We start from the raw sequence: 11318 nt of genomic DNA on the forward strand, positions 1-11318 counted from the left end.
TCTCCATCTATCAGTTCTTCCTTGGGGCCGCCAGAAGGAATCAGCACTCGGGATGCCATCCCTGAGGTAGAGATTACCCTTTTCTCCTCCATTGTGGTGGGTGGGGAGGAGTTTGTGTTTTTACATGATCTAGAGAAATCCTTTGAGCTTCGCATGGATGAGTGTTTCTCCATCCTCGATGCCCATGGCAAGTTTGAGGTTGATACCACCACTCCCATGACGATGATCTCCTACTGCCCATGGGGAATGTAGTGGGGCGGACACAGTGGCGATCGCACAAGCCGAGGTGGCATTGGTCGAGCAAGCCAAGGTCTCTGAGGAGGAGTTTGTGGCCGTGCAAGCCATGTGTTTGGATAAACGCACAAGAGTGGATTCACCATCACCCTGCTACAAAACCTGTTTTGCTTGATCCAAAGGGGAAGTCAAGTGTGGATCTTTACTTGCACCCGGATGCTGATGAGGAGGATCGTAGACAAGAGGTATAGATGCTCACTTAAATTTGATTGTTACAATTGATTTTGTTAATGTTATAACTAATTTTTCGCCATATTTCTCACAAATCCTATGTTTTGCAGGATTTTTTGGAGGTTGACGCCTGGGCGCAATGGTCAGGGGGGAGGAGGATGCCGTTCGGACCTCAAGTGGCACTTGCTCACTACCTCGGCACTTGCTCACTTTCTCACTACCTTGGCACACTTTCGACTGGTGACGTGGTGTTTGTGCATGCCGACTACTCCCCCAATGGATGCTACAACATTTTTGTCCTCCATTCACTCTCCAAGGCATTGTGCTTAACAACGCTTGCCCAATCGGCCAACCTTGTAGTGCTTGTAAAGAAAGATTTTGCAATATCCACTTTCAGCGTCAACTTTCGCGGGCTCCTCATCGCCCATGTCGGCATGAACCAAGCTGTAGGGGTTAATGATACCCAATAAATTACAACCACTTTGCTTAACAGGGAGCCACCCCAAAAGGCCAAGCGCCAGAAAATTGTAATTTGAAAGATCCTAAAGCAAAAGCCGGATATCATGTAAAGCGTTGATTTCCTTAATGAATCTACTTTTTGGTGTCTATGACTCTCTCTTACTTGTAAGATTTTGAATTTGTTATATGTTTGGCTTCCAATGTGTTTATGAGAAGCACCCGTGCTTAGTGAATCACATAGTTTTTAATGCATGCTGGGTTGGAAAGCATATTGGTCAGCCAACTTGCATTAAATCATGGGGAAAGCTATTGACATGCCTACAAAAGGGCTTGGGAGGCCCCAAAATGGGCTGCCACAAGGGCGTGCATTTGGGTCTTCCATAAGCATATGGAAGGGGCAAATGCGCGCCTTTGTGGCAGCCCATTTTGGAGAATCTCAAACCCTTATAAAGGCTTATCAATACCTTTCCCCATGAATTAAGACAAAAAGGCTAACCAACATTCACTCCAACCATAGATCCTTTCATAACCAAGCTGTTGTACAAGCCCAAATAAATTACAGTTGCAAAACCAAAACTAATTACATGTATGCTTCAAAAAATCTATGCTACATTGACTTAGTGGGGCATGCGCTTCCTGATGCATCTAGGCTATGTGAAGCATTGAAGCAAGGGAAATATCCTGAATGCATGGTAAAAGTCTCTGGAAAGCCTTGGAAAGGGCTTGGAATGCCCTAAGAATGGCTGCCACAAGGGCGCACATTTGGTCCCTTCATCTGCCTTTGGAAGCACCAAATGCGCGCCCTTGTGGCAACCATTTTGGGGGCATTCCAAGCCCTTTCCAAGGCTTTCCAGAAACTTTTACCATGCATTCAAGATATTTGGGTTGCATCAATGCTTCACATAGCTTGGATGTATCAGGAACTGCATGCTTGACTTAGCCAAGGTGCTTAACGTAGGCAAGTTTTCCCACAGCCAAGCTTTAAGCTACATACATACAAAAGAATGTAGACAAAACATGGACCACTGCTACATTGCATGGTACACAATTAAAGCAATACAATGCACAAAGAGTGGAGTATACAATCAAAAGACTCTTATATTCAAATTCTTCCCAATCTTGGAAGTTCCGTAAATACAAAAAAGGTTTGTTGACTAATTACAAGCTAATGCTCATGGCGCAAACGGCGAACAAGCTGCATATCCTTGGGCATAATCGTTACACGCTTTCCATGCATAGCACATAGGTTCACATCCTCGAATATGCTAGTTAGATATTGATCTGCTACCTCTTGGACTGCCTCTATGGCCACGGCGCCCATCCGAAACTCAGCGTTGTACATTTGCAAAACCTCTCTGCAAAGCCTTGCAAAAGGGTCCCTCCGAATCAAGATCTCGGTGCTCTTCTGATAGTGGAAAATCTCTGCAAATGTACGGCTGCTCTTTCGCACCTTCTGAGGTGGATGGGGAGGTGCATTTAGTGCACGAGTTGGGGCAGCTTGCTTCCTCTTCTTGTAGACAATGTTCTTTCTCTTTTTCAGCCGCACAGGCACCTCCAGCACCTCATAATCCGATTCCACCCACTCTTCATCTAATTCGTGCTCTTCACTAATTGAGCGGATGTGATGGTGTGGGTCCACTCCCTTTAGGAAGTGCCTTATCCCTAGTAGACATGTGAGCGGCATAAGTTTGTATTTTGATGCCAACCCATGGGGGATGTTCATCTGTTTGCGTCTCTTTGGAGCCTTTTGACCGCTGTTTTTGGTTATTTATTTCTTTGCCTTGGTCACTCTCATCCGCCGTGTTGCCCTCAAAATCGTTGGATTTAGATGAATAGACAACAAGGAGATGCTTTCTTCTCTCTTTTCCTGCTGTAGAGGATTGACCATGTTGATTTGAAGCTCCAGCTTCTTTTGTGTGGAGCTCACCTTGAACTTGTGAAGTTCCAGCTTCTTTTGCTGTAGCTGGAATTCATTGGCCATCCGGGCCCTCAGGATATGCAATCCTTGCCGTTTGTTTTGTTCTTGCCATGGTAGCACCTAGTATGGAAAATGACAAAATGAGCGCCTTCAACCTTTAAATAGGGGTTTTTGGGATTTGGGCCCTTTCACACTATGCGGCCAATTAAGTGAAAAACTCAAATAAACCAATTGAATTTAACAAGTACACCTGGATCATGCGGACGACTGACGCAACACCCAAACGCTGCCATTTCCATACTTAGTTGCACACCAAGCCTCATGGCCCAGGGCCGCTCGCGAGCATTTCCACTTCTCGAATGTTGCAGTACGGGAGGCCTTGCGTAACTGCTTTGATAACATCGACTCTCTTGCCTTCTCAATAGTGTGAGTTCTCCCAAAGGTGTGCCTAAAAAACCAGTTAAACATCTCTTGGAGGTAGTTGGAGTGTGAACCACCACCACCATGCCGAGTATTCTTGAAGTAGACTCCTTTTGCTCGATAGTGGGACTTCTCCACGCCTTGTGTACTCCATATATCAAGCGAACCATAGCGGTCCATGTAGTATGCACCATGTGCATAGAGAATGTGCTAAAACAACCAAAAAGGAGATAAACCAATAGAAAAGTTGCATTTTCAAACATTGCATATCTATTAAGTCTGTTAAAACAAACCATGTAGTGTGTAATCTTGCTTTCAGACCATCCATCCTTAGCAGCCTTTGTGAACTCATAAAGCACCTTCTTGAACTCCTCTCGCTGCTCAACGGTGGTGCTTGAAAGATTCATCAATTGCACAACCTTTTGAAAGGATGACCATACTAGCTTGCGTTGGTTAGCAACCTCCACATTGGAATCTTTGTCCGTCGTGCATGAACACAAATCTTTTCACAACTCCCACCGCTTCTCACTTGCTAGATTGACACTTGCCTTGTGTACCTACTGTTGAGAGAAAAAGAGAGAGCACAGAAATAGAATCCCAAAGTGTGTAGAATACACACTTGAGATGATGTATATAGAGGGGACCTGGGTGCCATATATAGAGAATCCATATATTGAGTAGCTTCACATATAAGCTCAACACCCCCGCTCAAATAAGGGTCCCTAACTGTGGATGAAAATACCCTTGGGGGATCAAGGAAAAAACCCATAGCTCTATATACACCCACCGTTATATTATTAGAATCATTGATTATACAAATGTTCATGAGGAGCTACATCACTCCTTTTACAATGAATATTTTATGAGGAGTTACATTACTCCTTTCCTATAAAAACAATAATGAATACAAAGGTTCAATGAAGAGGTGTAAAGGCTATCGATTAGCTCGTAATCAGAAGTGTCTCATCAATATGGCATCACCAAACATGTCTTCATAAATCTTTTATTGTCACCAAGTTTTTCTTCATGAAATCAATTTTTTCATCAATCCTACATAGATCACAGACTCAAAAAAAAAAAAAACATAGTCATGAAAATTATTAGCATCGTCAGTGAAATAATTACGTTCACAATGTCATAAGAGATGGTTCGCGACGCCACTCTTTTGACGACATATATATGCACGATAACATATGGTACATAAAGTATGAACGTAAAAGTACAAGATGCGTGATTACGTGATGCAAATGATATGTGTATATACTACATAAAACAACATTTATCAACGTAGTGATCAATGAATATCATCAAAGTATCAAGAAAACATCATCATTGTATCAATAAAAATGAATAAATCATCATGGTATCAACGAAAAGCATCATGATATCACCGAGAATAATCTTTGTATGAACGAAACAACATCATGGCATCATCGAGAATAACCATGGTATCAACGAAACAACATCATTGTATCACCGAGAATAACCATGGTCTCAACAAAACAACATCATGGTATCATCGAGAATAACCATGGTATCAACGAAACATCATCATGGTATCAACAAAAATCACCATGGAATTAACGAAATATCATCATGGAATCACCGAGAATAACCATGGTATCAACGAAACATCATCATGGCATCACCGAGAATAACCATGGTATCAATGAATATCATCATGGTATCAACGAAAATGACCATCACCAAAGTACTAACAAAACATCATCATGGTACCATCAAAATCACTATGGTATCAACGAGAAAATCAATAAAACGACGTAAACTATATCTCTAAAAGAATAATTATACAAGAATCAATGAACGAGTATATCATATAGCAAAAGATCATGTACCAACAGTAGCTCGACAGAATTTGGACGATCATCAACGGCTCGACTGAATCGGAACGATATGTAACTGGCTTCTGCAGCAAAGTTACGTCAGTAACAAATATATGATTGATGAAGAAAAAATATAATTGAGAAGTTTTCAATTATGAGAAAAATCAAAAGCAAAAAGTAAAATTTTTCTTTTCAAACATATTCGCAGTCCAAGACGATAACCCAAAATCGGTGCAGAATTTAGAGAAACTTTCTTTTGCAAAGTTATAGACCACATCGATTACGATGGCTCAAGCGAATAGTTTCTCATCGATTCCGATGCCTGCAGACAGCGGCTAGTTTCTGCAAAATCGTTTTCAATCAGGAGAAAAATAAAAAACAAAAAGCAAAGTTTCTTTTTAGGCATGTACGCAGTCTGCGAACGATAACTCAAAATCGGTGAAGAATTTGATAAAAAAATTTCTTCGGCAAAGTTGTAGACCACATCGATCCCGGTCCATTACATGAGTAGTTTCTGAAAAATCATTTTCAATCAACATAAAATTCAAAAACATAAAACGAAACTTGCTTTTCAGACATGTACACAATCCGCGAACGATAACTCAAAATCGGTGCAGAATTTGAAAAAACTTCCTTCTGCAAAGTTTTAGACCACATCGATTCCGGGCTTTCCATCGGGGAGTTTCTGCAAAATCGTTTTCAATCAGGAGAAAAATTAAAAACAGAAAGCAAAAGTTGCTTTTCGGGTATGTACGCAGTCCACGAACGATAACTCAAAATCGGTGCAGAATTTGAAAAAACTTCCTTCTGCAAAGTTGTAGACCACATTGATTCTGGTCCCGATGGTGGGTAGTTTCTGCAAAATCGGTTTTGATCAGGAGAAAAATTGAAAACAAAAAGAGAAAGTTTCTTTTCAAGTATGTACGTAGTCCGCGAACGATAACTCAAAATTGGTGCAGAATTTGAAAAAACTTTCTTCTGCAAAGTTGTAGACCATATCGATTCCAGTCCTTTTGCGGGTAGTTTCTGCAAAATCGGTTTTGATAAGGAGAAAAATCGAAAACAAAAATGTACTACTCTGATACCATGTTGAGAGAAAAAGAGAGAGCACAGAAATATAACCCCAAAGTGTGTAGAATACACACATGAGATGATGTATATATAGAGGGTACCTGGGTGTCATATATAGAGAAGCCATATATTGAGTAGCTTCACATATAAGCTCAACACCTACATTGGAGACTTTGATATTTTCTTGAAAAATTCATGTGCCTTGGCTCCATTCATGGAAACCTTCTGTGCCACCTCATATGTCTTCTCCCTACAAGTCTCTGCTACAATGTTCACCCTTGATCGATGACATCCAATCTCATTAAGGAGCATCTCCACCCCCTGCAAGGAGTCTTTTGACCGTTGAAGGGGCTTCATTGTGAAAGCATAATCAATGTGATGCTTTAGCATCCTATCAAATATTCGCATAAATGCATGCAATGTACAAAAGTGAACATTGTTGAGGGAGAAGGGAATTATGGGGTTCCACCTAGGATCTTTGCTATCCCTATTGGGCACCTCTAGCGTATCACATGAAAGAACCAAAGTTTGCCACTCCCTATTTATATGATCATCATTATCTTCGTCCTGACCTTCCACTTGAGTTGCTCAACTTGTCTTGTGCCCTTTCACGTAGAATGGACAGGGAAGTAAAGAATTTGCACCTTGTTTGCATCCAAGCATGCACTTTATGGTCTTTAGATCACCACCTAAATGCCATTCAACATCAAACTCTCCACGCCCTGGAAACATGAGCTTCTCACCATTTATTTGAGCTTTAATGACCTCCATGACCCATGGGATTCTACTAAAAATCCATGCAAGGACTTCATGTGTCTTGTTCGGAACTTCAATTGCACCAAGACACCATATATCCTTCTCTAATTGCACACTAAAAGAGGGATTTGTCTCTTCACTCGAACTGCAAGATTGCTTGGCATAAGCTAGGGCTTCATTCATAAGCGTGATGCTCATTCTCTCCAACTTTCTCCCTTTTATAATTACACCACAAACACAAGCTTGCCATCAAGAACTGCAAACAATATAAAGCCTCAGAATGCATGTTATGACACATCATAGACCATGTAGGTAACCCTAAACTAACCTGCATCACTCAAATTGTAGAAAACAGCCATGGACTGCTGCAATCATATCAAGTCCACAAAGATATTGTTGACTTTGTTGTAAACAAGGCCTTCGGTCCGCAACACACTGTTAGAAACAACACCGCTTCCCTTCCCGCGGGCCTTCCTTCCTTGTGATTTGCTACGGAGCGGTTGAAGAGGCATTGTGTCCTCAATATACAAGTAGTCCCCTAATCGGTGAACAACATCTTCATTTCACACCCTCTTGGCAATCGCCACTCTGTGAGAAAGTGGGAATAGGTTTTCCATGACTCCTCGACTTCTTAATGCATCTTTTAACACTTGATGTATTGCTTGATAGCCCTTGGTACTAATCCCAACAGCATCACAAATATCCTGAATATTTAGGTCAGTGACAATATTAGAAAAATCACTAAGAACTCTCTTAGTGATTGCGTCTTTCAAGTGTTTTGCCTCTGGAGCATCAAGCATCCCAATAAAGTCCTCTTTGTTGAAACAAGAACGAAGTAAAGATGCCCGAGCTGACGCATTCTCGCTGTCGCAGGTTTCTTGGACAAAGTTCCTACTACCCAAAACAACAATGATGAGCGATACTAGACTTAAACAACATGAGGGGCAGAACATCTTACCTCATAGCTGTCACCCTTCGTTTTCTTGCCCCACCACGTGGTGCAAGAATCTGAATTTCGGACAACTCCCGTTTCCTCACCCTACCTCCCATGGCAGTACTCTTCATGTGTGAGAGAGTATCCTCAAGCATTTTAATTTTGTTTTCCGTGGTTGCGATGGTGCTATTTGCCTCCTCGAGCGTACTAGTAGCTTTTTGCATCTGATCTTGAAGATTGTGGAAACTCCCATTAAGAAACTGCCAATGACGCTGTGAGCGGGATGAAAACACACACAGCGCCTCTATAACGACCCGTCACACACTCTTGGGAAGATACACACACACACTATGGGGCACCACTCGGCTTAGACAACACACCTGGCCGAGACAGGGAACACACCTCTGGAGTGAGAGGAGAGAGACTATCCACTTGCCCACTCCACACAGACACACACACACACACACACACACCCAAAAAACTCAGCTCAAAAGAGGAGAATTTCTGATGTTTAGATACAATTGAGCTTGGGCCAACACCAATGGGGCAAATAGCTCACACACTATGGGTGAAAGAAGCCAGATACAATCACAAACTGGAGCAGAAACTTCGCTCATAGGAGGAACTTACACAGAAAAACAGCAGGAAAAGAGTGAGGAATTTGGCAAAATGGACAGCGCCATCGCGTCCGGAACGGCCCAAAACCCCAGTCTACAATGTCAAAGTGCTCAAATCCGACCTCGGATGAGCAGTTTACGGCCAAAACAGGCTCCAAAATGAGCAAAAACACACCTGCGGCTGTTCCTCCTCTCTTCTCCACGTTTTTTTCTGGTCTTCTCTCTCTTTTTTCAGTTCCCACACTTAGCTTTATTAGTTGGGCACCCTTGGCCTTTTAGATGACCTCAAACGGACCCCGAACAGGCCAAAAACTGACCTCGCAGTGCATAGTTGTCACCTTTTTGCATCATTCGCACACCTTGCACTCAGCTTTTTTCCAATAATGCATCTCGCCACCACGTGAAGTGGCCCCAAAAAGTGGTCCTAATGATGACCTTTCTGCATAACTCTCACTAGAAAACACCCACGTTGTGTCCGTATTCATCCACGTGCAAATATTGACCCCATTCGGTCTCCTGACGCCACTCGATGCCATCTGACGCACCTGCTTACCTCATGTCGTCGGCCCGTGGATAGCTTCCTCAAGAAGTTTTACGCGCTACCAACTCCTCCTTATTGTAGAAAAAACACAGTGGTACTGGTAATAGTGAAAATCGATGCACTATGTACACCCTATCCTACATGTACACATGTGGGCCCCACGTAACCACCTGGCTCTGGAAAATGGGCAATCCTTTATTCGATGCACCATGCATGTGTATGTACAAATGCTCAATCCATTTCTCCAAAAAACTCCTGACATAATTTGCCCACCCCCTAGCCTGCTAGAGCATTCATGCTCAGCAGCAGCACTAGTAGATGCTCATTCCACCTGGATCAAAAGGCCAAAGGCATATCGCCTGATTCACAAGAAGCATCATAACACCACACCTACATTTGTCAACAATCAACCAAAATGCACCATAGGCATATCCAACTAACACATCCGCCCTGTCTGGAGTTCCAAAAGCATAAATATTGCATGCCACATTCAACCCAACCGATAGAGACAACTCAAGTGACTCATCACCTGGCATCTTGGCTTCACCAGCCATAGAAACAACCTGCAAATCATGCACCCAAGTAGCTAAAAGCATTGTGTGAAGGTAAAGTTGTTGATATCCAAAGCACAAAAGTATCCCCGCAGCACACATATCCCTAGCATAGGCATCCACATAGCTGAGATTGGACTCATATATGCCAAACCCCTTCTCATCATCATAAGCATACTCATCATCAAACATAACTTCATCCACATCATAATCATGGCTATCACCACTATCCATAGCTTCTAGCATGGGTTCATTAGTCTCCAAGAATACAGATCCTTGCTCTAAACCACAATCATGCTCACAAATCGGTTCAATCACTACACATACATCAAAATATGGCTTCAAAACAGGCTCCATATCCAACAAATCCACAAAATGGCTCTCAACCTTGACCTCTTCCCTAATTTCCAAGGAACTAGTATCCAAAGATACGTGCTCATCATCAATAACCTCAACCTCACACTCACACCCAGAATCACAAGGTACACAAGTATCCAATGCATCCTCTTCAAGACTTTTCAATCTTGTATCCAAAGCATTACTCACCTCTTCAGGCTCTTCCAGAAACCTGTCAACCTGCAAGACCTCTTTACGCTTCACAATAGACCTTGGGAAGAAACAAGAAACATCATAGGATAGGCTACTTTTCACCTGCTTAAGCTTAACTTCATCTTCCATGTCAAATCTATCTTGCACATGCATACCTGTACTGATACCATGTTCCTCAAGACGCTTAAACTTCCATTCCTTGTGCTTTGCAATGCATACCGCATCTTCAAAAGACTCGGGCCTCTTCAACTCAACCTCGAACCGCAACCAAGGTGACAAACCATCAACAAAAAAACTTTTCTTCAATGAACAAGGAGGGGTCTCATCCTTAAGAGCAACACACCAATGAGTCCATAAATCTGTAAAAACTTGTATATAGGCATCAACACCTTGACAAGAACCTTGCTTAAGAGCATTGAGCTCATTCCATACTGCATTTGCATCTTCCACAACCTGGAAACGCTCTAAAAAAGCTTCTATAAACTTGTCAAGACTCAAACCATAAGAAGAAGCCACTGCTTCTTTAGCTTCCAAATCCATGAACCAAACACGGGCCTCATCTTTCAAAAGCAATCCAAATAGCCTCAAAATCTTGTCCTCATCACACATATTGTTGCTTATGCATGCCACCTCGACTTGCTCCAGAAAGTCTTCCGCATCTTCACCACTTCTTCCATGAAATTCCGGATAAGAGAAAGCCATGGTTACCCAAGTTACAATGCTTTGAGAACCCCTACGAACACACGTGCAAGAACCCAAAACTTTTCACTACCCAATCCCTAGAAACTTCAATGGAGCTCAGCTTTAGATAAGGACAAACACATGCACATCAAATGAGTTTTCATAGTTGATCATCGGAATTACAACAGGCAAAGGACATTCCAGTATCTCTCTTAATCTTCTTGACCCGAACATAAAGACTAGGCGCTGCTGGAAAAAGATCTTCCTGGACACATGAACATTAATCTGGATTCTTTGAGTTAAATGAAAAGGAGTGAATTGAGGGCCATTTTGATCATCCATTAAAGCCAACCATGAAGCTCCCAAGAAGGCACACCTGACTCAACCACTGATTTTGCCAAAATTTCAGCAGCATAACAGCATAAATGGCTTAAAAGACCAAAAGACCAGCCATCATAACTTGGAAAAATTTTGACAGAGCTTCCCCAGAAGTAGAGCAATGAGAACCCAAA

The 11318-nt window shown here is 42.2% G+C and overlaps 1 protein-coding gene across 1 annotated transcript; it reads right to left on the reverse strand.

The window, feature by feature from the left end:
- Positions 1–2089: 2089 nt before the first annotated feature.
- LOC147448307 (histone H3.1/H3.2-like) lies at positions 2090–2905 on the reverse strand. Its single transcript, XM_086523784.1, has 2 exons — positions 2852–2905; positions 2090–2485 (listed from the first exon to the last, which is right to left on the reverse strand). The coding sequence occupies exons 1-2, from the start codon at positions 2903–2905 to the stop codon at positions 2090–2092; spliced, it is 450 nt and encodes a 149-aa protein (XP_086379910.1).
- Positions 2906–11318: the final 8413 nt, after the last annotated feature.

This window comes from Adiantum capillus-veneris, chromosome 11 (genome assembly GCF_014529385.1).
Source record: "Adiantum capillus-veneris isolate H3 chromosome 11, ASM1452938v2, whole genome shotgun sequence".
In the NCBI taxonomy this organism is placed as follows: Eukaryota; Viridiplantae; Streptophyta; class Polypodiopsida; order Polypodiales; family Pteridaceae; genus Adiantum; species Adiantum capillus-veneris.

Coding starts and splice junctions, on each gene's coding strand:
- LOC147448307 (XM_086523784.1), bottom strand. CDS start 2,905: ATGGCCAATGAATTCCAGCTACAGCAAAAGAAGCTGGAACTTCACAAG. Junction 2,486..2,851: donor TGGAACTTCACAAGTTCAAG/GTGAGCTCCACA, acceptor TCGGATTATGAG/GTGCTGGAGGTGCCTGTGCG.